The 27923-nt window shown below is 48.4% G+C and overlaps 1 protein-coding gene across 1 annotated transcript; it reads left to right on the top strand.

Moving 5' to 3' along the window:
* Nucleotides 1–11: 11 nt before the first annotated feature.
* Nucleotides 12–27779, top strand: LOC135377309 (mucin-5B-like). The gene is made up of 19 exons (XM_064609646.1): nt 12–49; nt 617–4390; nt 7696–7869; nt 9246–9326; nt 9403–9605; nt 9668–9832; nt 14144–14227; nt 14286–14413; nt 16036–16264; nt 17118–17216; nt 18410–18487; nt 20569–20675; nt 22622–22680; nt 22736–22787; nt 24291–24504; nt 25192–25260; nt 25387–25494; nt 26276–26352; nt 27611–27779. Exons 1-19 carry the CDS (start codon nt 43–45, stop codon nt 27708–27710), a joined length of 5808 nt encoding a protein of 1935 aa, XP_064465716.1. The 5' UTR covers nt 12–42; the 3' UTR covers nt 27711–27779.
* Nucleotides 27780–27923: the final 144 nt, after the last annotated feature.

The following is a 27923-nucleotide window of genomic DNA, read 5'->3' on the forward strand; positions in this document are numbered from 1 at the left end:
ACAGACAATGTTCTTCTGCCGGACACCAAAGCCAACCAGAACATGAAAAGTGAGTTTGCATCCACATCCAGTCAGATTTGACGTTGTATTCTTATGCTGGGAATTGATCAGCCTGGTCGTGTAATTGAGTGTGGATCGAAATTGAACTGGAGCACTACCTGGAAAAATAGTAAATAACGTAGCAGCAGCTTATGCCAATGAAGTCGCATATTTCGGTTAAAGAACGGCAGTCGATAAGGAATGAGTATAGTCCATATACATATATGCACTCTTAAAAATTATCTTCACTGCATACCACGCTCCTAGCCAGCCATCATCTCGAATGATAACGTTATCTGCCCTGATTTGTTGAAAACGGGAGGCGTACGCCTTTTTGTGACTATTATGAACAACGTAAGTGTCACAAAAAAGGCGTACGCCTCCACTTTTTCAACAAATCAGGGCAGATAACGTTATCATTCGAGATGACGGTTGGCTAGGAGCGAGCTATGCGGTGAAGTTCATTTTTGTAGGAGAGTCCAGTTCATATAGCTGGGACAGGCATAGCCCTCCGCTGTGATTTTGCTGGGTTTCGCATATACCGAGTGTTCTTACCAATGCAGTTTGCATCCCTTAGGTAGCAAGGACAGTGGGAAACAGGTCAAGGGCACGGCATTGACGCGCACCAAACAGCTTCTACTGCCGGGCAAGCGAGCTTTCGCTGGTGAACCCACGACAGAGTTCTCCATGATGGAAATCGCGGATGTCAACTTGGAGGCGATGCGTTCCAAGGCCGTTACACTTCGATATGAAACACTGGCGGATGTACAGCCTAAAGTTTTGCTGTACACGGGACGGTGGCGCTCTGCTATTGGACGCAAAGATGTCGGACCAGACGCCTCTGGTTCTTCCTCGAGGAAGTCGGACGACAACAACTCCACATTGAATCTTGTGCGACGTTTTATCGGACGAAGACGGATGCCACCCGATATTATTCCTACCACTTCGTCGGCCACTACGTCGACCACTCCATCCACCACGACTACACCATCATCTACGTCGACTTATTCTAGTACGCCAACTACTCCATCGACTACTCCATCGACCACCGCATCGACTACTCCAACAACCCCATCAACTACACCAACCACGTCTACTTCGTCATCAACTTCAGAAACTACCGTCCCGCACACAACGCCCACGACACTAAGGACTACACAATCCACAACCACGGAAGCGTCCACTGAGGCTGTCCAAGACTACAAGGAGCATACTTACCGCCAAGTGCTTAAGAACGACGAGATCATGCCGACTGCCAATTCGACTATAAAGGCGGGAACAACGAAGGGTCTGATCCCCTTCGCACCTCTCACCCACGATGTAAACCTACCAATATGGTCGTCGTCTCAAGCGACGTCATCTGCCAAATTGAAGGTTGATACTTCTACGACTAAAACAACGCAGTCCAAATTTGAGCTGAGGGAAGAAAGAACGGAGACAGTTCTGACGTCTTCTGTTACCACTACAGTACCACAGACTACCACAGAAGACAAGCCGCTTGAGTTTCGAAACGACGGCATCGGCCGAGTCATACCGGTGTTGGAGTGGGAGAATGATGATACGACGGCATCCCTTATGCCCTGGAGCTCGCCGCCCTCAGCCGGAGCCAACTTCCCAGAAATCATATCAGAAAACGGAGCATCTGTGTCACCAGGCTCGAGCCAGTCAGGGGAGTTCATACCACGTGATAACCCAATTCAGAGTCAAATGCCCGTCTTTTCAGAACACACCGACCTGAGTAACACGACGACAACTCTCAGTCGTAAAACGAGCAGTGCACCTTCTACAGAAACAAGGCCGACTGAGACGTTTACACCATCTGTTTCGCGCACTTCAGCAAGTGGTCCGATCATCTCGACTGGAAACCTCCAGGAGTCTTCTTCCACTGAGACTAGACACACACCTCCTCCAGTGTTCGGCGTGGAGGTATCGCCAGAACATGATCATATCGGACCTGGTAAAAACGCTACAGGGCAATTGAGAGACAATGACGGAATTGTAGAGGGTGTAGTTACGTATGTAGACGGCCAACACACAATTCCACGTCGAGGCATTTCTACTACTCTTTCTGGAGACAGATCAACCGATATAACGTCTGCCGGTACTGTGTCGTCCGCGAGGAACGACACTTCCGTGTTATTGGATGAAACTACTCGTCAAATGAAAACCACACAAGAGCCCGTCTCCATCCTGAATAGCACTGTCAGCGAATCGACGCTCTCATCTACGTCTTTGCCTGCTTCCAAACAGGCAAGTTTGTCTAGAATACCAAAGGCTAGCAGTGATACCAGTACTGGCACAGCTCACGAAAGCTCCGTACAAATCACAAATAACGACATTTCAGCCGGCGTGATGTCTTCTGAGCAGCTTGGGAGCAGCACAACCTCCTACAGCGAGAAAGCACCCATGTCAATTACGTTATCACATGTGAGTGGTCCTGAAAGCACCGCTGTGTTCACATCACTTGCCGCAGCATTCCCAAACGAACCTGCAGGCAAAGCAAGGAGTGGACACCCAGGCGAAATCGAGAACACCTCGTCAACGAAAAATGTTGTTCCCCGAAGAGGTGTGGAATTGAACGGAACCGTAGCGAGTTCCAGCAGCACGCCCACCGAGCATGAGGGGCACAGTTTATACACACAAACCGACACACCTGCCGTACGCCCAAGTTCTGGACCTGTCGGCATGTTTGGCGCTGCAGAACCCTCTTCAAAAATTACGTCGCAAATCACCCCGGTAAGTACTGCAGCAAGTACCAGAGGAAGTCCCCAAGAAAGCACTGTTACGAGCGTCTCAAAGAGCACAGCAGGGAGTACCACCCTGAGCAACATGCCAAGTACAACTGAAACGACAATAGGAAGCACCACAGCGACCACTACCGAAATGACTACAGGAGGTACGGAGCGTGTTACTCAACCTAGCAGTGAGTCTACCGTGAGAGGTACCTTAGAAACTACCGAAGAAGGCACGACGGAAGGCATACCACCATCTGCCTCTGAAGTGACTGCACCACGGGGCACTGAAACGTGGACCAGTATTCCAACAGGCACGCATAACCGAACGCTGCCAACAAACACCACGGGAACTCGTCGCCGCCGCGTTGTCAAACACGGCCATTTCCACCGCAGCCCTCGGAAACACGGCGTGTCTCCGAGAGCTTCGAAGAACATGACAGCTCACCGTCGTGATTCCTTGGGCCGTGAACGCGACAGCGCAGGACGACTCATCGAAGTTGGACGGCGATGGAGAACGCCTTCCTCAAGACCTTGGAAAAAGCAAAGAACGTCCGCAACACCTCAAGCATCACGCTCAAGCCCCAGCGCGCCGCCCGAATCTAGTTCCCTTCCTCCTTCATCCAGTAGCTTGCTGTCTATGACGCGAAAAACCAGCGCTGGGTACGAGCCTAAAGTGAAGGCGATTAAAATCACTCATGTCCACAGCTTGGACCAGGACCCTACAACTGTTGTGATAGCCGATGAGAAGTCCGAACACGTCTTGACGAAGAACGATACTTTGGACGAGGCCATGACTGATTCTGATTGGCCTGTCCCGAGCGTTGGTAATGATACTGAGTACATTAACAGGAAGTACCAACATGCAGGTGTGTGGCCAAATCTTAAGGACCCATCGAAGTTACAGAAGGAGCATCCAGGTCATCATCACAAACAGCGAGTTCGCAAGTTGACCCGTTGGAGACCTCCCACGACAACACCGGTGACGGTGACGACTTCACCATCTACTTGGCCTTCCTCCGAGATTACTTATACGACCGTCCCCGCGACATCTTCGACTTGGTCAACGGAGACATCTACTGCATCGACTGAAGAGAGGACAGAAGGAACCTCGCGACCGACGTCGACTTCCGTAACGACAACCATGGCGCCAGCAACATCGGAGATGAATGTATCATCGTGGTCTCTGAATGCATCAAGTGTCACTCTCAGTCCCGCAGAAAGAGTATTCACGAATGAAACGTCTGTGAATGACACGGCTGCAAGTTCGCTTACATTCAACCAAAGTACATCGGTGAGCAACGAAACCTCGAGCACAACGAAGGTGACTTCCTCGATGTTTCCTTCCCAGCCATCAGCAGCCACATCAACAGCCACATCAACAGCCACATCAACATCTACATCAACATCTACATCTACATCAACATCTACATCTACATCTACATCAACATCCACAGTGATCGTGCCTACAAAGTCCAAATTGCGACATTTAAAGCATAAGAAGACGACCTACTCTATCGCGAAGAAGACTACGGTTCCACAACCGCCTACACGGGTTACTTTAGTTTATGCCAACGAAACGGCTTCTCGTTGCACAACCTCTGACTGCACAGAAGAAGGTAAGTGGATTCCACCATTCCTGTAACATGGTGTTTTAAATGTGAAACCTTTTCCATGCAACATATCATGACATTACTCGAAAATGGCCTTTGGGACCACGTGCGTACCCTCGCTAGCAGTAAAAACAGGAACGTCAAATAATAAAAATTAAAAGTTATCAGCCGATATGTTTTCGGAGTTTATGTACAGGGTGTATTTTTTTTACACATTCTTTTATGAAACTCGATGAGAGTGGCGCACTTGCCGTTTTTTCAGTTGAGTTTTACGGCTAGGCGGACATCATCGCGAAGATTAGTACGTAACTACAACATGGCTAGACCTCTCTACCCGAGAAACGTCATCGTGACGTTGGTAGACAGACTGAAACCGAAACAACTCTAAAGGGGAGGGCTGGGTTCCACGAATGGGCACTTTGTTCTCTGCCTCCTACTGAAAGAAAAGTAGGACCGAACGTCTCTTCCCTTTCAGGGATCACCGTCATCCCCTCAAGACTGTGACTTTCGGGCGCGACCTTGTTCGCCCCCCGAGCTTCTAACGTAGCTCAACTCTACCAAATTGGTGGCGCTGTCGAACACTATGACGTCATTTGTTTACAAACAGGAAGAGGTCTATTACCTAAAATTTATTAAACTCTCGCAGTTTCGTCGCATTTCGTGGAGGCAAACATATTTTAACACCATTCCCAATGATGTAAAAACTCGCTGGCTCTCCGCTGTAGGCAACCTGTTCTGTGACGCAATGGCTCATTTCCGAACGAACAGAAACTCCAGTCTTCGCATTCGGCCCCATTCGGCTGAGGAGGAGGAGGAGGAGGAGTGTCGTTGGGAGGAACCCGAGAGGTCTGCCTGCCTGATTAGGCGGCATGTTTCTCGGGAAGGGAAAGGTGGTGGAGAGGAGGAGAGGTAAGGGTGAAGTGGAAGACCGAGCGGAATCCGCTCGGGGGGAGGATAGCTGCGTCCATGGGCCGACTTCAGGGGAACTGTGCCGGCATACGCCTATTACACATCTGAGGGAAACCCAGGAAAAACCCCAGACGGCACAGCCGGCCCGCGGATTCGAACCGCGGACCTCCCAGTCTCCAAGCGCACGCGTTACCGCTGCGCCACCGGAGCAGCATTCTCGTGCGAAATGGTCTACAGTCCGGCTGACCTTGACAACCGGCAACCCCCCCCCCTCCCCCAAGCAGCACATTGTCCTGAAAGTCGAGTGCAATAGGGGTGGACGGGTAGGTGGAAGACCATGAACAGACTCGTGAAACTAAAAACGGCGATAAGACATATACCGTCCACCCCTATTGCACTCGACTTTCAGTACATTGTGCTGCTTGGGCCAGTTCCGAAGGGCGCACGCCGGGCGACTGGCCTTGAGGGATAACGTCATGATACACACGGAAATGGTGTTTCTTTTGCATGGGCGAAACCGAAACCGAACGGTTAAACGCAGTTAATGGACCACCCGCCGCAGCACATCACATCAAGATACCATGTGATTGGGAAAGAGTGGATCGTTGGCAAAACAAGCGCACGATGGTGTTGCCATCCTGTAACTTGGTCGTTTTCGCGTTTAGTGAGGTATCTCCTTCGCGTAATGGCATCCATCATCGGAAGCGAATGCGACGGCTACTGCCAACCCACGTTGGCACTCTTTTGCCAACGACGGGTCGCGACACCTGGCGTTGTGACGTAGATTGTTTGCCAGTCGTCTACTGCCAGTGTTCTGTAACAACCACAGAAACCAATAGTGGCAAACATAGACCCAACATTAGGAAAGTTTCGGTCTCTCTCCGAGCAGAACAATGAGCGGTCTTGGTAACCCGCAGTGGTGCCTAGAGGGGTAGACGATAATAGACGAGTTCAGTAATATCCCAGAATGCTTAGCGTCGCTTTGAACTGTGGGAGTTTACTGATACGAAAGAAACGGAAACTGTTCCGATTTCTTCCCTACCGGTCCATTGTCCACGATGTGTCAAGGTCAGCGAAAGCGAAATGTGTAGGATTATTCTTCGTTCCCCCGCTCAGCAAACGCCCAGGATGCAATGCGTGCGCAAAGAGCACTGGGAATTTACTGAACTCGTTTGTTAGTTCTCATCATTGACAGACTACAAAAAATATACGGGTATTTTGAAAATACACTCAAGTCTATGGTGTAAGCTGTTGAAGAATGTTGATTACTATAAATATATTGGGTGTCATGGTTAGAAACGATCTAATATTGGATAGCAATATTAAACATATATGTTCTAAAGTGGACCTCCCCACTCTCCAAAGCCAAAATAAAGTTGTTGTTGTGTTCTAAAGCTTCTCAGCTAGAGCATGTTGGTTAGTTTATTATGAAGTTGTCCAACTTCGGTGTTTCTATTTTTTTGTCAGGTTAGTCTAACTTCGCTGTTGGCATTTTCCCGCGCGCCACTATACATTTTAGAAAGCTTATTTTCAATCGGGGGGGGGGGGGGGGATTATGCGCGAAACATTTATTTCCAGCTGTTGATTCGCTAAAACGACTTTCACAGACATCGAGAACTCGTGAAGCTGAGCGGTTAATTAGTGATATCGGATTTTTAAACACGGCCTATCATCCTGCGAAGCAATGGAGCATTTTCTTTGTTTCGAGACCGTGAATTTCGAGATAGGGCCCTCGTTATTTCTCTATTCACACGCGCGTCGTGTTCTGCACTTTTAAGCCGGATATTTGAATTCTTTTCGGCTCTTTATTAGAAGACACATCATCAATGATGGTAGCAATATTCATAAAAAGCGTTCGAATTGCGCGTTGTATTCGAAACGACGTTTTGTCGCCCTTAAATTAACACCACATTCCCTCCCTAAGCCTATAAATGATTTATTGGGGTAGCGTTTATTTTGAGGCTCGTGGATTCGGCGATTTACTTCGGAAGGTGGATTTTCGCGGGTGTATTGCTAAGCGTGGATTTTTTAAATGTTTTATCGTTAAGAATTAATTTCGGCGTACACCCGTTGAGAACTCCTGCTCTAGTATATAATGCGATCCGCTAATGCTTTACGGATGGTGATTGCCACCATTTGACATTTTGTTTCGCTGTGTAGGTCCGCGCAGCACGAACGCATTGTATTCAGGGATGCAATCAGGTGTCCTACCCCTGAATTTCAGTCGTCACATTTCTCTGAAACACTGTTACCGGCCCCTATGTCTACGTTCCGCGGCATTGCTCAAAGTTGCCGCTTAGTTTTGCCGTCAGTCGAGATTTTGTCTAGCTCAAAACATTCATCACCCCGGAAGCCTCCTGCGCTCTATATATGCGTTATGTATTTGACGGCTGTATATGCAGGTGAGCGTCTGCGCATCTACGTTGATTGGAGCCGAAGTCCATGCGACAACTTTTACGATTACTCGTGCGGTGGTTGGATTCGTCATCATCCATTTCCCGCAAGTCGAAAGAAACTCTCTGTCGACGACCTCATTGTCGAGCTGGTCGAACAGAAAATTACCGAACACATCTACGGTAAGCTTGCCAAGACAGGATGTTATCAGTGCCAGCTATAACAAGACGGAGCGACTGAATGTTGTATCGTATACCTACTTAATTAGATCCAACTTAAAATATTGGTGTCACTTGGAAGGTTGTAGTGCTATAGCCACTTCGTCTTATCTAATCGATTCGTTGGGCGCAGTGAAAAAATACTGGCGACTACGATACGCAACTAGTTATTCTGGTAGAGCGCTCGTTGGGGTCGGAGGTGGACCCTCACGACCCTTGCCTCTACAGAGCTATATACGCTTCTCCTTGCCTCACCTCGTATCCGTTTTTCTTTTCGCGTCCCGTGACGTGGGGCCAGGACAAGATGGCGATTTTGCCTCAAGCGACTTGCTTGAGGGTGCTTATAAATAGACCCTGAAGTTTTCGGGTTTTATATTTTTCCAAATTCGGGGGGTAGAAATCGGGTCAATAAATTGATGTCGAAAATTCGTGCAAATTCGGGCAGAAGAATTACCATCAGACTGAGTTCGGGGAGAAATCGGGCATTATTGTAGAATAAACGTTCACAGTACCGTTTATCCAGAGTGCCAGAAGTAAGGGGCAGTCGCATATTTTGTGAGAAACTAGTACGTCGATGCCTTGAGGTGCCTAGACTTGGTGTAGTTTTGCAGGTAGAAATCGGGTTTAACCCCAAAGAGGTGAACCTCAATTCGGGGTGCAAATTCGGGGAAAAATCGGGTTTAACCCTAAAACATCAGGGTCTACTTATAAATAGAGCTGAGCGCGGGTGCGGGTATACCCGCAGTTACCCGCACATCGTCACGATTTGCGGGTAGAAATTCGCGATCGCTGCGGGTAGCGGGTAAAATGCGGGTGTACCCGCAATGCGACCGCGGGTAATGCGGGTATACCCGCATTACCCTCACTCCATGGCTAACTAAGCGATCCCTCTGTCACACGCGAGCTCAGCAGCGAGCCCTATGTCGTTGGCCGTATAAATCCATGTGCCACACTGCAGCAGGCAAAGTGCTGGCGGGCGAGTTCCATTATTAATGCAGATATGTATGGCTCTCTGTTGAATTGCAGTTCTATTGGCATACGACTGAAGCCGTCCGAGACACGTAGTCAACACTAAGAATTTCTATTGGTTTAAAACAGAAACAGCGGTAAAGTCAGCGAGGCACATTTCCCCCTGCGGGTCCCAATGCGGGTATACGACAGCACTGCGGGTACGGGTGCGGGTCCAAGTTTGCTTACCCGCACTCACCTCTAGTTATAGAATCTTAACCTTGCGACACCCCTTTGTTGCGGACGCCGTATCCATCCCCTTCATTCAGTATCAGCAGATCGTCCGTCTCCACCATCTCTTCCGTATGTGACGGAATGCTTTTGCTGCGTAGAAAACCTGGGAGAGCACACGACGTACAAAGATCCCTTGCTGCACAACACAATCAAGTTTTTCCAAGGCTGCAGCGACAAGAGTAAGTGATAGAATGCTCATTAAACTGCGCGTATACTCTGGACCGTTTGGTGTAAGAAGGTTATCGTCCTCGTTAGGTTCTCTCATGAAAAGCCCCACCATGGCCATCCAGGGGGCCCTGGACGAGATTCGCTTGACGGACTGGCCCTACGACGAGGAACCCTTGGACATCGAAATTCCGGAAGTGTTGGCTCTCTCTTCTCGGAAGCTCGGTGTCCATCCTCTCTTCCGCGTCACTCTCGAGACGGACGTAACGACACCTACTTCCATGATATTTGTTGTACGTACGCTCGATCCACGGCGACTTCTAACCATCTAACGATGTCTCGACACCATTTGTAGTTCCGCAGACCGTCGCCTGTGGCGCCACCTGACGCGTATCTCGCCAGCGAATTCATGGCCACTTACCAGAAGTTGGTTACGAAGGCCATGTCTTTCGTCAACAGCGACAAGAACATACAAGCTCTGGCAGAGCCAGTACTCCAAGTTGATCGCGAGGTGGCCAGGGTGAGTATTCCGACCCGCTCTGTGCTCACTGTAGTACTACGTCCCGTACGCCATCGGCATCACTTTCTGCCTTTTGCAAGTCATTCTGCATCAGAGTACAAGGAATTTTCTGCATCTTGCGCCTAACCTGCGGGTTGTCTAGAAATGAAAGCAAATATCTGGTCACGTCCGTGCCGTAGCGGACGACTCTCGGCAGCCAATGAAAATGCTCGGATGAGCTGACGTCACAGCACGCTAGAAGGAGCTGGGAGAATTCGCCGGCGCATTCTTGTGAACTAATTTTCTCCGGAAAATGCGCGCTTCCCAAAATGGCATATTTTGCGCGAGAGTTCCTGAATGTCCATATGACGTGGTAAAATAAATATTATGTATAAATAAATAAGTAAATCGAAATATGTTTGAGGCGCCCTCCAAGGGCTATCAATTCGTCATATCAAGTTTATTTGTCGGCTGCGGGATATTGAAGCAGTGCAGACTTTCCCAGTTGACACCGGGGACCCATCTGGCGACGCTGGGGAGGAATGAGATTGAGAAGTGACTATATTAGCTGGAATTGTATCAGTCCAGCCCACTTACAACGAACACTCGCGTATTACGAACGAAGACTGTGCCAGTTAGAGCGCTGGCACTGTGATAACACGAAAGTCTGCGGGCTCGCCACTCGGTTATAGGACGAACACAGAGGTGACACGAGCTCATCTGTGGAATCGCGCTAAGTGGCTTACTGGGGTTAGCGAAGGGCAGCGAGGTTTAGTGTGCCGTTGGTAACGTCACCGTTAAGTTACCGTACCGACCAATGACAGCGTGCGTGACGCCGTAGCCGGTATACTAAAACTCTCTCCAGCTGTCGCTGTGCAACCACTCAGTTCGCGCCTAATATCATCGTCGTCGCAGCAGGGCTCTGCATGGGTGGCGCCCACCAAGCTAGCAAGCGCCTGTAGCAAGCACAGACCCCCCTTTTTCTTCCAAAATACTACGTGATCGAGTTTCCTCTCTAGCTTGGCTATGGAACGTTCAATTTAGGCACAGGCTGTTTATTTTTATCCGCTACAGATTTTTTTTTTATGATCAAGCTATAAGAGCAGCTCTGATGCCGTTTTTACAGGGGAGTTATACGGCCAGGCGGACATTGTGTCCAAGAGAGTATGCAACTACTAGGTCACTAATTACCTGTAACTCATTAAGTAACTTTTAATTCGGAGGTTTTCGTGGAAATATGAGATATGAGAATTGGAGCCGGTCATCATTTAAAGCCAGCCTGTTTTTGAAAAATTCTTAAACGAGCAACTATATACGTTGAAATATCCACGTTTTTATATGCAAGTGAGCCGAAACCACGCGCATCAGGTGGTCAGGAAGAGCTTATCTGGCCAGCTGATCAGCCCCTACTCCAATCGGTTTCAACGCTCCGAGCACGTGACCATCCGGGGTCCAATGGGAGTCATTCTCCCCGCGTTCGAGACACGCTTGTTTCGGCTCTTTGCATAGCAAAATTTGGCGATGGACATTTGAACGTATCGCAGGCTTTATATAATGACTGGCTCCAATTTTGGTACCTTACGTTTCCCCGAAAACCTCCGAATAAAAATAGTAACTTTAATAGTAATAGTAACTAGTAATAGTAAGAATTTTAGGTAAGTGATCTAGTAGTTCCATACTCTCTTGGACAGAATGTCCGTCTTGCCGTATAACTCACCTGCAAAAACGGCATTTGTCATGCGCTCGTGACTGTCCTTAAAAAAGAAAAAAAAAACGGAAAAGAAAACTGTAACGGATAAGAATAAACACTCTGTACAACGAACAAATGTCGCGTGACGATTAGGTTCGTTACGCGTTGACATGGTTGTGTACAACGTTTACATTTAGCCGAAGCAGGCTACAAACATGGACGACACAAACACATAAGCCTCCTCATAATAACTGATGGTGGTGGTGACAGGGCTTGCCGTTGTCGGCCTCACGTATGTGGGCAACGTCACGACTCACGCCCTGGGGGAATGTGCGTCTTGGGCCGACTTCTAAGGGAACTGTGCCGACATATGTCTGAAAGCGTCTGAGGAAAACAAGAGGAAAAACCCCAGACAGCACAGCCGGCACCGGGATTCGAACCCGGGTACCTCCCAGTCTCAACGTGACATGGCCAGCACGCTAACCACTGAGCCACGGGAGCTGGTCTTATAATAACTGAGGAGAGAAGGTGCCGTGAGGCCAGGGGACCAATCTTCAACTTGTCGTTATCCCATAACGGCCCGTGATTCGCCACGAGCACTTGGGCGAGCCAACCAATGCGGCTTTGAAGCGCGCGAACCCTAACGACCGCCGTGTGAAAGTTAAAGATCGGGGTCCCGGACTCGAACCTATACCTTCCTGATTTCCGGTCAGGGATGCTCTATGAAGCGAATGTGCAGCGAAAAAGCTGCGAACTTCGCTCAGCGTCGGACGCCCTGCGCGAGACGTATAGAAAATGTGAGCGGCCGCCGGCGATCTGACCATGCCAGATATTTTCGCGCAGCGTCCGCGATTCCGGAAGCGTCAATTGCAGATGAACCAATCAAAGCGCTCTTCCGTTACGAATGCCAGAGAACGTTTGTACGTGGTGGTCTGCTCTCGTGAGTCATCGTCCTCTTCTTGCTACTGAAACATGTTCTTCTTCTGCCAGGAAACATGTTTCCTTTCGCAGTAGTGAATATGCCTTTCGGTACATTGCTGAGCACACGTTTTCAGACAGTTGTTAGATTTAGTTGCAAAATTTGTGACATTAAATACATTTTTTCGAGCAACTGATTTCACTGAGCTTTCACCTTGTACTCTGGCAACAGTGACATCACATCAAGGCCTACTTTCCGACGCCGTCGGCTGGTTTTTCGTCCCATGGAGCTGGTGCCGGCGAACACCTGGCGGCGGAACGCGCGAACTTCGTTACAAAAAATTCGCTCCATGGATGTTGCCCTTCGCCCTGCCTCGTTTCTGAACGAGTGAGCGAGAAAGATAGTATGAGATAGCGAGAAAGATTGGCTGCCCGTCTTTAGGCACTCTTTTAGAAAAGATATATATATAGACCTTTTAGAACAGCAAACGCCACCTGTGGTACGCAAGGGCTCATGGGAACTTAGAGCGCCTTCAAGCGTAACGATACGGCCAGAGGCGGAGGTAGAAGAAGAACAACAACATTCCCGGTGTGCGCAGCATCAGCGTCAGCCGATATAAACCACATCCGAAGCAGACGACGGAGCAGTGTCCCTCAAAGTTCCCATGCTGCCTTGCGCCACGCGCCTGATGGCGCGCGCATCTTTTTAAAATCGTCTATTCAGGAGGGAGAGGGCGGGCACACGGGCTCGGACAGTGCGTTGAGTATGCTGGTCCATTTTCTACCCGTTTACAAATTTCGATATGACGCGGAGTAGAAACTCTGTTGTCTGAAAAGGTACGGAGTTAAAGACGAGTTTGTTCCGTGAAAACCGCTGAGAATGGGGCGTGGGGGAAATTTGGCGTCGCGAACACGCCACTCGCGAGGAAATACTGCGTGACCTACATGAACCCGAGTGGAGTCTGTGAAAAGTCTCCAACACGGTGAGCACACGGATGATCGCGGAGGAAAAAAGCGGTCCAAAAGACGCGGAACGCATTTCACGGACGCACAAAACGTCACGTTGGTGTGAAACTGGGAGTGTTGGTGGTAACGTGTCTTCCGAAATACAGGGTGCACCGCACCCCATCAACTGGTAAGATTCCGAGTCGTGCACACTGCCATTGGTAGCTTCACGGTGACGTCATCAGCGGTCTACTAACACTCTATTAACTCGGGTATAAAAAATGAACTCGGAAACACACCCTCTAAATCACGACCTACTATAGATTATAACGACCATGTCATAATCAGCAACCCCTATGAGGAGCGCGTCCGCACGATCCGCTAGGGGCGCTACTCATCGGGACGCTAGATCTGCACCACGATTGGACGATGGAAATTTGAATTCTGGACGCGCAGAAGCGTATGTACGACTACCGTAGCAGACGACAGCAATAGCCCCTGTATGATGATAATCAACCTCAGAATGAAACATCTGTGGAATATTCACTGCTTGTACAGAAATACTAAGGTAAGCTGAAGTATAAAGTATATTGTAGAAGTTAAGGAAGCAATAACTGGGACGATGAGTAGCGCCACCGCTACCTTCCAAAAATTAGGCGCTGGGAAGGGGTGCCTTCGACATGGTCGTTATAATCTAGTAGGTCGTGCTCCAAACATGGAAACTACGAAAAACCCGGCACCCTATGCGTAGAGCTTTTATAACGAGACCTTCCTTTAAGGTTATTGACAAAAGCCATAGGACCACGGACTACACCCTGGAGTACCATCGCAAGAGCCTCGTCGATGCGGACAAACGCAAAGAGGTACACCGTTCATTTTATACACTTCCCCTTACTTACGTGTTCTTTTTTGTTCCTGCAGTTCGACGTAGTGTCTTTCCTGAACGCGCTCATGGATGGCATTGCTGTGCTTGACTTGGATACCGAATTTGTCACAACGTCTCCCAAATTTTTGCAAGAAGTACTCAATTTGACCCAGTCCTTTGATAAGTACGTCCGCCGCTAAATTCTTCCAAGTGGACTTGTTAGTTGATGTCTGGCACTGATGTCAACCGTCTAGAGTACACGAGATTCAAAAGGCGAGTCTGAATGTCGCCGCGGTGTAGGTCTGGCAAAGTTTGCGTTCGTGTTTCGTTCCCTGGCATGTGCTATTTAGAGACGAGGGTGCTCTACCATACAACAGTCCATAGATGATGGCGTGCCTATAGAGATGCGAAGCCCCGGAAAAAAACGGAAATTTTTGGGGAAAAAAAGTTTCTTTCGGTTTTTTCCTCGTCTCCGGAAAAATAGCCCAAAATTTCCAGCCGACAAAATTCAAAAATGGTAATTTTAGTGCCTTTGATGCGTTCCAACCCGCCAACAGTGCCTTAGGTGCCTCTAATCCGCCAACCACCACCAACTTAGAGCTCCGTCTGGCTACTCCGAGCCATCGCCATCGCATTCACGTAATGTCGGCGTCCTGGTCGGAGTGGACGGGTTTGTTCTGGGTTGTTCTAATTACCGATCGCTGAGTAGACAGCAGTCTCATGGGATGCTCTGCTCTGCATTTATGCCTAGAGGATGAACACTACTAAAGCTTCTAGCTCATTGTATGCTGTGGTTTGGCCGGCAATGCTTCGACTCAGCAGTAACCACGTTTGTTTTCATTTTGTCCAATTTTTCGGGGGGAAACGTTTTTTTTTTTTCGAGCGATTCAAAATTTCCGGAAATTTTGCATCTCTAGGCGTGCCTGACCACGGAGGAAAGAATGCGACCAAGTGACGTGAGGCTGAGGTAGAGCCCTGCACCATCCGCGGTTGGAAGCGGATATCCGCAAGATACTTGCGGATTCGGATGAAAATTTAGCACTTTCTGCGCTGTGTGCCTCCCCCCCCCCCCACCTAATTCAGCTGCTGCCCTAATCCCTGCTTTGCTCGAGCTCTAGTATTGTCGGCATTGGTGCACAGAAAGACGCAAATAATAGGTGAGGACGACGCTGACACGTCACGGAAGGGTCTTGCGAGCCGAGTTGCTGCTCCCCGTGGTCCAACTGTTACGAGCTAAAGGGCTCCCGGGAGAGTTTGCATGTTTATTTTAACGATGTCCCTTTAAAAGTACCGTAACGCGGCAGTCTATGTTGACGGCGTAGTTTAACAGCTTGTTGGTTGTAAACCCAGTGCTACAAGTTACAAACGTGACAGAGAACGTTTACTGTTTTCAACTTGCTAGCAAAATTGAAGTAAAACGGGCGACGTCTGGTGCAGTTCGTCGAGCAACAGTGATCTATGTTCCCGCCTGGATTGCTGCTCCTGATGGCTAAGTAGCCGACACGTAACCAGCTTCTTTTGTGTTAGACCCAGTGTTGTCCGCATGCAGTGTAGTTTTGCCTCCGTTCTTGGCGAGCAATACGCGGCTGGTGACCACTTCGGCACAGTGTTGGCCGTAATTTTCAGTTTTAATTTCTAGAAATCTATGAGTGCAATTGGGACGTAAGAGTACTGAGGGTTCAGGCTGTCGAATATATAAATCTTGGATAAATGGATTACGTGCGTGCCGGGACCGTCTCAAGCACACCGCGGCGGGCCACGCGAAGTCATGTGCTACCCTTGATGAACTCGTGGCTGTCGTTCCAGGAGTGTCCTGCTCAACTACGTCGGGTTTCGGGCTGTGCTCTCGCTGTCTCCTTTGCTGCCTCATAACGATGGCCGTGAATTGGCTCATCTCTTGTACCTGCGAGAGATACCGACCAGGACTCCCCCCAAGAGATGGAAGTTCTGCATTCGAATGCTGGAGAACGTCTATAAGCTCCCTGTTATGCAGCTGCAACTGGACGCCCTGGAACCCAAGGGCGCACCGGAACACGTACGTGGTCACTGTGGGAGACTTGCAGTCATATGCGATGAAACTAGACGTCCTATACACCCGCAGTGCGTTCAGCGCCACCTACTCTATACACATAGCGATGGCAGCATAGATATAAATGCTATCGCTGAACACGCAGCAGTTTTTGAGCCTGATAGTTTCGGTTTCTCCAAGAGTAGGTCTCCCACGAGAAGACGGAACTTGAAGGAACAATGTTGCTAGACGTGAGCTTTTTAATAATATTTTGAGAGAAAGAACGTCATTGCAATGTGCGTGTCACGCATTGTATACTCCCAAGATACTCTATGTGACGGGGAAGTAATTTATAGTTTTCGTAAGTGTGACGTCACCCGTCTGGCAACATTGCTCCTCTCCCCACAGCTGCTGGTAGTCTACCAACGGGGGGTGTATGAAGTCGTCAAATACGCTTGGGACCTTGTCGGTTGTCTTTGAGCGATCTTGATTTATAATACGAAACGAAATTTTAGACTGGAGTGGCATTTTAAGAGAAAGCAGAGCCCAACACACACAAATAACGAGGTAATCAATTAGCGGGCACGGTGTAATAGTTGACGCGCAATTAGCAAGAATGGGTTCGTGTCCGACATTGGTTTCTTGACAACTGCTCAGTGATTTAACCCCCCCCCCCCCCAATCCCCAACCCCAAATCTGGAGGAGATCGCCCTACAATCTTGCGAAATTGCGCAATATTGAGTGAAAAGCACGTAAATACACCCCCTTCCAGAACCCGGACCCCCCCCCCCCCCCCAAAGTACGAAATTTTGGGTAAACCACTGCAACTGCTTCGTTTCGAAACCAAAGGTACTCGATTAACACGAGGTTCTTCGTGTAGCTCAACAGGACAGTGGAACTTCTCAAGAAACACTTCTTCAGGGCAATCCGGAACTCGACCCGCTTTGGACTGGCCACTAAGGAGATGGCCATCAGCAAGGTGTGTCACGTTTATTGTTACTTGGAAGACATGTGGCGGAAAAATTACGCTCTGCTTTCTGCAAAGCAATCCGAGAGCTTCTTTCTGTGTGTTCTTGTTCTAGAATGTACTGAAACGCTGTGGTACTGAAACGCTACAGTCACTTCTCGTCAATCACGTATTGTATGTATGTGGACTGAGGGAGAGAACGACGGCGCCACACTATATGTAATAACTCTGGCGCCCCGCACTTTCATTGGCACATCCCACGCAGTAAATCCCCACCATTTACAACGTAATTCGCCCGCAAAAGGGGAGTCACTAACGAAAACAAGCAATGTGTACTGTCATCGGGATTCGAACCTTTGCTTGTCTGGCAACTGGCTGTCTAGTGACGTCAAGACAAGACGATGCCACGAAGCTGGAGCGGACCACGAAAGTGAGACGACCAGAGGACAGACGGAGCAAATTGAAATTGAACGATCTAACCTTTAATTCTTAGTTATAACGCACGTCCGCCCATTTAGAGGATGGATCCTCGTTACGAAGAGGCCCGCTAGGGGTGCCCCCAACCATCCATCCATCCACCCATCCATCCACCAGAGAACTGTGATTACGTGTGACTCCCTGCACCTCATGTTAACTATCGTCCCTGAGACACCCCTGAAAAGATCTTAGTTCACCGGTTGCCGATCAACTCCAGTCCGATCAGACCAATCAGGGGAACGGATAAAAAGCTTGCTCTGAAAGAAACAATGTCCTATGTTCTAAAACTGACTGGACGTCGCTAGGAATTGCTTATATCGGTTAAACCACGGCGCATGCTGCAATGGACGATTTTAAAAAGATGCGCGCGCCATCAAGCGCGTGGCGCAAGGCAGCTTGGGAACTTTGAGGGACACTGCTCCGTCGTCTGCTTCGGATATGGTTCATATCGGCTGACGCTGTGGCTGAGCACACCGGGAATGTTGTTGTTCTTCTTCTGCCTCCGCCTCTGGCCGTATCGTAATGCTTGAAGGCGCTCTAAGTTCCCATGAGCCCTTGCATACCACAGGTGGCGCTTGCTTTTCTAAAATGGTCTATTCCCAGGTGACCTTTCTTTGTCTTGTTTTTCACTACTAACTACCGTAACTACTGTAGTTGCGCTTACAGCTCCATTTCCATTGAGCATATCATGGTAGTTTGGTTTAATCATATACGTGCTCTGCATGCAGCTGAGAAATTTGAAACTGGAAAGCTTCAACAGTCCGCACATCCGGGATCCTGAAGTTCGTGAGCAGCACTACCACGGGGTAAGACGAAAGGATGATAAACGCACATAACGTACGTTCGTACCGAACCGCACCGCGCCGTGACCGTAATGACATCACAGGTGACGACGTTCTTCGTCCTCCTCGTTTCACCCTGCAGAGCGGGTTGAGCGGGAACTAAATTTCTTTTCAAAGAAAAATATTGCATATACCGATATATTTTCTGTGTGGGCTGTCAAGTGACATCCTTTCATAATGCGTCAGAAACAAAGTCTTTGAGATGGCTTTCCGGGCCGCTTTAAAGGAGCACTGAAGCGACACCCAAAATTTTGTTTTTGGCTGCGGCGTATCCTGCGACGAATAAAATAAGCTCTGCTGTACGTTGAGCATCTTTTAGCGATGGAATTTCAAAGGTAACTGCGCCAAGCAGAATTTGCGGACTCCAAGACGTGGCAGTCTTGGGGCGACTCGCGTGCCATTTATCGAGGACGCAAGCAACTACGTATAATCTAGTCAGCTGGAATGTGCGCTTCGTCGTCGAAGGTGTGCGGTTGGTGCACCCCAGAACACTACAACGTAAATAAGGCGTCCGTAGAAATGGCCTGGGTGCGAGGTTCTGCTTGCACGCAACAGCGATACCAAGCGACTTTCACAGCTTTCATCTTCTGCTCACTCTACTCACCCCGGGACCGTGGGTAACACAGGGGTGACATCCAATGTATTGCTCCGTAGACGAAAGCGTGCTGGGCGAACGCAATGCATCCTGGACAGGTCCTGGTCGCACGTCACAGCAAACGTCAAGGCACACGTGACCTTAAAGATGGCGGCGCCCGTGATCGGTGGCCAAACCGTTTGTAAACAATGCGGTTGTTGTTTCTGGACGACGTTTTGGATGTTTTTCGATCACGGTAATTATTTTTATCCGATAATCTCGCAATAAAACGCACAGTTTTACACATAAAGCCTCGTATTGTTGACAACTTCCAAAGATGTGATGACGACCGCGCGTTAAGACTTACCGAGCCGATGCGATGTACTTAAACTAAGCTGAAACGGGCTACCATGTTGCGGAAGAAGCACCGCATAGTTTACGCTGGCAAAATACGTTCATCTTTTGGTGTTATGACGGCGAAAATATGTCGGTAAGCGGCAAAACGACATGTAAACAAAGTCACATGACCTCAAAATGACGTTTTCTATGACGTGCGACCAGGACAAGATGGCAGTTTTACCAAAAGCACCCGCTTGACGGTAGTTACAACAATGGCGGGTTTGTGTCACCCCTGTGGTGGGTAATGACAGAAGAGCAGACGACGCGGAGAGAGAGAAAGACGTAGCAGATGGCACACATCGCGCAGATATTATAGGTTACAACAGTTTAAACCGAACTGCTCAAGAGTTGCTGTTGTGCTTCACAACAGGTCTAATAGTAATCAGTAGCCTGTCTCCAATGCGTTACGTAGCGCTCCAATATCACGTGATATCTGTCCACCAATCCGGGACGCCCTCCATTGTTTCCCGTGGCGGACGTCTGTGGACGCTGCGATTGCGTAAGGATTGAGACGCTTGTGTGTGTCATCACAAAGCCGAATTTTACCTGATGGTACACAAAAGCATGGTGGTTGCATTTCTCTTTACAGTTGCTTTAAAAAATCCTTCATTCTTGCAAAGAGGGAATCGGAGCAGGGCTGTGACGACATTTTGGTATTGATGGTTAATCAGTAATCGCACTATGCCAGAGTATGATCTATTTGAGCGATTTTGCGGATACACGCAAGAAGGAGGATATGAGAAGGCCTCTAGCGAAAAAGAGGTCTTCTATACCTCCTTGAGAGGGCCCCGTAAGGAGTGATGTTTTCGTCATTCTGTGACAAAAACATGGCTGTTTCTTTTCTTTCTTTCTTTCTTTCTTTCTTTCTTTCTTTCTTTGTTGTAAATGGCGAGACACTGTTCGGCGAAAATACTTTGCATGGTGGTTGAAGAATCGAGCTAAGCATCATTTGATTCAAGCGTCCATTTGTCTGTAGCGATTATGCAACACAGTGCTGCGTTCGCTTTGCCACATTATGTCCTGACAGGCACTACTACGATCCTGTTTGAACGCTTCCGATCAATGAATGCAGGTTCCAGATGTGGATCCCACGAACGTCCTGGCCGACTACACCGCTACGCTAGCTGTTGTGCTGGAGAACTACTGGAATGCGTATGGCGGCACAGGAAGACGATACTCGTAAGTAGGTGCCACTCTGCAACATGACACTGCGTTACCTGTGCACCAATCCCGTACAACTGATAACACCTGGTGCCTTTCGAGAAATCACCTTCTCAAGTGTTGCTCCATAGAAGTGACGTCACCAGCCTTCTGTCGAGGTGCGAATCCCAACTCTCAGAAAAGCTCACCGAGGTTTTCACTTTATTGTGCTTGCGCGTTTATCTCCTTCCTTGCAGGTTTTATTGACTGGATATTGGGGAATAAGACCTGCGCTGACGTTCCCCTTGCCACCGCCGACCCTGCGCGCCGATGTTCAGTGCAACAATGTACTATGCGCGTTTCATATCTCAGACACGACCAGTGATATCCCCAGAAATTCACTTCTGGGGGGGTGCCGAGCTTTCAAGGGGGGGGGGAGGGTCATGCTTGGTGAAGGTTCCACTTACGGAATTTTTCTTAGACACGGAAAAAATCGTGGCACAACGGTGACATATCTGCACAGCTTTCCCGGTTTATTTGTACATGTCATTACTTTAGAACATTAGAATAGAGATTCATTGTGAACGGCATTTCAACATTAAGATGCATAATCACACGACCGACAAAGTTAAGAGACTACCATCTTGTCAACGAACACCTGGCAATCAACGGTGAAAACGTTAGAATACCTCGCTTGGTTGAGTTGGGCGCAAATGGCTCTTGATGATCCACATTGAGTTTGCGTGCCCGCACGCATTTTTGCTCGTATATGCGCGGAATATATGCATTGCACAGTCACTTTTAAATGATTTTGGACAAATGCATCGTACGATCATCTGCATGACTGTGGTCCTACAGCCCAAGTTTGACACCACAGGATGTAATTCGCTGCGCCGGACTCACTACCAGAACGTGTTGGTGGCCGAGCTGGGTGGGGTCACCTGAGAAATTTCAGGGGGGGTGTTGCAAAAATGCAGGGAGGGCGTACACCCCCCCTGAGGGGGGTGTAGGGAAATCCCTGGACACGACCTACTAGATTATAACGACCATGTCATAGGCACCCCTTCCCAGCGCCGCATTTTTGGAAGGTAACGGTGGCGCTACTCATCGGCCCGGCTATTGCTTCCTCAATTTCTACAATACTCTGTACTTCAGCTTACCTTAGTATTTTTGTACAAGCGGTGGATGTCCCACGGGAGATGCTTCTTTCTAATGCTGGTTATCATGATCATTCTACGCATTTTCATAGGAGCTGTTGCTGTCGTCTGCTACGGTAGTCGTAGGTCCGCTTCTGCGCGTTCAAAACTCTTTCCATTGTCGAATCATGATGTAGATCTCGCGGGCCGATGTGTAGCGCTCCTAGCGGATCGTGCGGACGTGCTTCTCATAGGGGTTGTCGGTTATGACATGGTCGGTATAATCTAGTAATTCGCGGTCAGCGCATGTTGTGTGTGTGTGCAGAGGTGCAGAGACCGTCCTAGGCAGTGTAGGTACGGAAGAACCACAATGAACTGGGCGAACCATGCACATTAGAACACTGCAAAGGGTTGAAATTGAGCTTCAAAGTCGTTTTGACTGCGGGCAGGCTCGGGTCCTCCGTATTATCGAGTATGGGCCGGGCCGGGCCGATTTTTCGGAAGCCGGGTCGGGGTAGGGTCGGGTACGGGCCGGGTCGGGACGAGAAATTCGGGCCCGTGCAGTGCTCTAATGCGCATAGCGACAGGCGCATGTCGCTGTCGTTGATTTGATGCCACTGTAACTTGCATCATATCTGTCACTTTGTTTCATAGAATTTCGAACGTTTTGCGCGTGTCGTTCACACGTGCAGTGGGGTCACGTGAAGGGGACCACACAGTGGGACAAGTATAGGGTCACACTGAGAATTGCAACTGGAGGAATAAAAAGTAGTTTGTTAGGAGATGTCGCTATGTTCCGTATGATAATGACGATGATGTAAACGGCTGCGAAAACGCGTGTGTTTTCAGATGGCATGGGTCCATCTTCGACACCGTCAGCACTTACGACCCATTCGACAATACGCTGTGTAAGTGTGACAAGCGGCTAGAGGAAGGACCTTCATGCTGTTTGTGTCGTTACAGATGTGCCTCTCTCCATCTACATGGAGAACGTCAAGTACAACACGTTCCAGTCGTAAGGCTCAGTATGTTGCTTGGACATTCCGCATGAACATTCCAAAATGCCTATACTGTTGAAATGCACGATGCTCACCCACAGTCCATAGAACAAAAATTGGGTTGGTTGCAGGTATACGAGCGCATTTGCTGCAACGTTGTCACCACCCGTAGAAGTTAGCGGAATCTGTTATCTAATCCAATCCGAGTCGTGTTTTCCAAGCGGGACTTCTTCATTTTTTTTTTCTTTGCCGAAGTGTACTACCTAATCATGGCAGCTTTGTTGGCCACCTGGTTCCTATGTATCAGGAGAGTTCACATTCAGTGCTTTCTAAAGTAGATAGCGTTTCATTGTGCCAAGATTTCGGACATCTATGGACCTTTTTTTTTTTTCACAACGGCTTATGCGCATGACCTTGAGGCGCCAGAAAGGGTTACCTGATTCTTCACTAGATGGCGCAGTATGGCGACGACAGAAGTTTGGGACCAGTGGGGGGACCGCACGAACGGCGCGAGCACGTCGGTCCCACTCCAGACGGGTTTTTGCCCTTTGTGCTACTCACGTGGATTTGTTTTGCCTTGCGCCGAGGGAGAGCGGCTAGGATACGACACGTATGTGAAAACGAGGGATAATGAGGTGGAAAGGAGGCCACGAGGGCGGAGTAAAGGGACCGGAAATTCGTTGGGGAAGCGCGACTGCTTATTGTTCCACTTCCTCCCTGTTGCTGGGGGAAACACGTGTTGGTCCGCGTAGAAATGGCGCCGTCCATGCTTTCGCGCGCCGCGTCTGCGTCCACGAAGCGGCACAGCGGCACGAGTGACTCGCAGTTACCGAGTACAACACAGAAGAAGAAGAAGAAAAAAGAAGTGAACGCGTTTAGCCACGCAAGGTTGCAAGTGTGGACGATACAAAGAAGAGACAAAAGTATAGATCAAATTAACAAATCCAAGCACCTCAATTTTTGCGTATGTCTACCTAATATAGTTGTCTACCTATTTTGCCGTGAAACCAGTACCGTGAACTTGCGAAAATATCTATGTACAAATAGAACATCGAAAAATATACGAGAAAAATTATAGACAAATACAGTATCAAAAATGGTTCGCAAGTTAGTTTGCTGCCCAGGAATGATACAATATTTTTGGGCCTATCATTCCTGAAATCAACGGTATGTGATGTAATCTAAAATAGCAATATTCAGATTGTAGGAGTTACAAACAGATTATTTTGTAGTACCGCTCCCACTAAAATGTGTTGGGTTGTTAGCGTCGCATGACGGTGGTCCATTCCGCTTGTGCCCCGCACATTAGCATCCAAAGAACGCTATAAAAAAGTCTCGGAACTTGTAATCGAACTAACAATCGAAACAAATTGGACATATATGAAGATGACGCCCCATGAGACACACATGTTTGATTGCACAGTGGTATTTTGCGTGGTGGCCCCTGATGGACAGCTTGACGAATGAAACAGGGTTATGTCACCCCATTGTTCTTTGAATTGTATAGTGACTGTTCGCAGGGCTCTGTATTTTCCCCGGAGTGGAGCACGCGTCATGGCTGCCATGTACGATATGCTGGAACGCGAAGCGTCCTTCTTTGGACGCCAGAATGAGGTGGTCAAGAACTCGGTCTGGGACTACATCTCCACCGATGGCTTCCTGTCCATTAGGCGGTGCCTCAAGGAACAGTTTCGAAAAGCTGTCGTGCCGCATCCAACGGCAAACTTACTCTATGTAAGGACAGGCTATGCTTTTTTTTCTTTTTTTTTGTACCGGATAGTTGTCGGCAGCGATGGCCAGTAGTTAACTACATGTAGTTAAGCTACTAGTTAAACTACCTGATTGTAGTTAAAAAGTAGTTATCAACTACTTGCAGAAATGTAGTGCGCAACTGCTAGTTAAACTACTGTTTCGAGGAGTTAACTACCGTAGTTAGGTTACTGCAGGCGCCAACCACTTCCGATTTTGCCGCGAGCTTTACAGCACGATTGTGCTTCCGACTTTTCCCTTGAGCTACTTGTTTGATGAGAACGGAGGTGCAGAGCAATTGTGCCGTGCATGTGTACTAAATCTTCACTTCTATATCACTGCTTGTGATTAATATTTACGTGTCCAAGAACACTATAGAATGGGATTGGTGTTGATGGACAACGTTAAGTAGTTATAGATATAGTTAAAATACGTTGCAGTAGTTAAAGTAGTAGTTTTAACTACCTCCCTTGAAAAGTAGTTGAACTACTAGTTAAATCACTCCATGGTGGAGTAGTTAGTAGTTATAGTTAAACTACTGTAGAGGTAGTTAGTGAGCCATCACTGGTTGTCAGTGTATGCTATGGGTTTTGACTGAATATGCTTTCAAGGCAAGCGTATAACTCGGAAACACATACCAAGTATCCGTTTGTTTCTTTTGTTGCATCACAGACCCCGAGTTCATCGCAAACACTGAGGCAGGACGTCAAGGACAACACCGTGACTTATGTCGTGCACGAGGTAGAGGGCGCTCAGTTCGCATGATTCAATCAATCAGTTATTTCGATGAAAGTACGGTAGTGACAAGTGGGGCGTATATGCCCACACCTGGTTCTTTCCTATCAACTATAGCATTTCCTCTTGCAGGCATTTAAGGAAATGATGCTGGACTACGGCTTCCGGAGCGGCGTCTTTTCTTTACCGGGCTTCACGGAGACTTCCGTGGATCAGCTCTTCTTTCTACTTTACAGCACGGTACGCGCAATCGTGCACTCACTAGTTCGCGATCAGCTATGGACCTTTTTCACACTCGCGTCGTATCCTAGCGGCTGTCCAGCGAAACACGACTAAAGCATAGGCGGCGCCATCTATTGAATATGTAGGGAACCCTCTTCGGCGCCGTCAGGGACACAGAGCATGCGCGGAAGTGTTGTGAAAAAGGTCCATTGTACTTCTGCGACACGGTGTTAAAAGCTGAACCGAGTGGAGCATTACCAACTATTAGGTGTATAGGTGAAACTACTTGGGGCATTATAACGTAGCTTTTTACAGTCGTAGATAAGTTACTTATAGTCTTTCAAAAAGAGCTATTTATAGGTACGGTTATGAAGTCAAGGTAACTTAGCTGTCTCCTAGTTGCCGCTTAAGAAACGTAACCAAAAAGTAAATGGAACCCTTTTGCACTCCGAAAGCGCAATTACATCGCATGTTCGTTACACTTGGGCAGTATATGAGTGTTGTTATGAGTAAGCCAAGCCCCGAATAAGCTTCAATCGAAACACAGAAAAGGTCGTCCATGCGGGAGCGCTCATGATGCTGTACAGCGAAAGATTCGTGAAAAAATACGGCGCTGTCTGTAGGTACTTTCGCGCTACTAGTTAGCAATAGTCATATTAAAACATTGAGTTTTAGTTGTACTTATGCTAGCACTTTAGGTTGCCTCTCATATTAAAGGAAACGGAACTAGATGCTATAGCGCACTTACTATAGTTATATTAACGCAAATATCCAAACAGAAACAACGTTCTTTTCGCAGAGCCATTGCGAAGTAACGACTCAAGAATCTCTTCTCGCAGACCAGGTAGCTGGAGTAACGCACCCTCAAAAATACAGGTGCGTATCTTGCGTCTCTGGAAAAGCGTTTCATATGCATCGGAAGGAAAAAACGCGTTCGCGCAACACTGATTTCTCCAGTGGTAGTATGTGAGTAGTCTTAAAGGGACAATGGAGTGCAGAAAAGTAATGCAAAAGAAACTACATTCATCGGTTCAGAAACAGGACTCGTTTACATTTGAGATTGGTCTCACACGCGAGCTGGATCTCGAGCTCGTGCTCATCGTCTGAGCCAGTTGCATGAACAAACTTGAGAGGAAAGTTGATATCGCGCGTAGCGATCAACTTGAGAACGGGGACGGATCCAGGATTTTTCTGAGGAGGGGGTCCAGCCATGGACAGCATGCTAGATACGCGATCTAGGGTCAGTTGAACACCATGTGAAGACCGAAATTGAGGAGGGGGTCAGGACATCTGGACCTCCCCCCCTCTAGATCAGCCCCTGCTTGAGAATGACTGCTCAGCTTAAAGTGCCACTACCTACTAAATCTCGTGTCTTCAGAATCCTACCAAAGTTATTTTACTGAAACCTCCTTGTCTGACTTTACATTCTTGCAAAATATTTTGACTCTACATGACGCGCAAGCTAGAGAAAATTTATTTTTATTTTTGAGAACTGTGACGTCATGTTACGCTCCGACGGAGCGCCCGGCTGTCATCTGGCAACGTTGTTGCTTTTCGCGTCTTCCGGGGGGGCTCACTTTTTACACTCCGTTAGCGGGGCTCCACGTGGCGTACCATCCGACCGCTCCGACCTTGAAGAAAACACAAAGGAGGGGGAATACATAGCTCCAATTTTTCTCCCTTTCGGATCAGCCTCACGTGACTTCTCGACCACGTGACCCTCCCCGGACGCCGGCATCGTTGCTAGCAGACGAGTGCCCTCTCCAGCACATGACATCACCGCAATTTGTGGGCTTACGATTACGTCACTCGCTCGCTGCGTCATCGAAACTTGCGGAGGATCAGGGGATCTTCAAAAATTGACAGAAATGCACAGTGTTCGTAAACGGGATTGAAATTTCGCGCATAGAATCCTTGAGTCACCTTCTTTTCATTGATTAAATAAAATAAACGCTGTTTTCTGAGTCTGGAGTGGCACTTTAAAGAACGACAGGCGGTTGGTACGTGACGTAGCATCACCGTAGCTGTTTCCCTGGTCTACCGCGAACACGACACTTGCTGTCTCTCTCGTGATGAGGTCACAGCCATACGTGTTGGCGCCAAATCTGACTAATTCGCTTTTCCCTTAACGCAGAGTCAACTTGGCCCTCCAAAACAACCGCAACTTCGCCCGGTCTTTCCGCTGCTCCAACGACAGCGAAATGAATCCGACCCGCAAATGTCGTTCCTGGTGATATAACAGATTCTGAATCGTCGATTGTTGTTCGTCCTTTACGTTTCATTAAATATCGTTCACGTTCTTCTTCCTGTGTCCTCAGCTAACGAAAGACGGGCTTTCCTCGCTGGATTTTCTAAGCTTTCTTTCCGTGCGCTTGGTCCCTAAAAGCTCCCTCGAAACGCACCTAGTCGACTATGCAGAGTAGCGTAAAACGGAAACTATAGGCAGT

This window comes from Ornithodoros turicata, chromosome 1 (genome assembly GCF_037126465.1).
Source record: "Ornithodoros turicata isolate Travis chromosome 1, ASM3712646v1, whole genome shotgun sequence".
NCBI classification, from domain to species: domain Eukaryota; kingdom Metazoa; phylum Arthropoda; class Arachnida; order Ixodida; family Argasidae; genus Ornithodoros; species Ornithodoros turicata.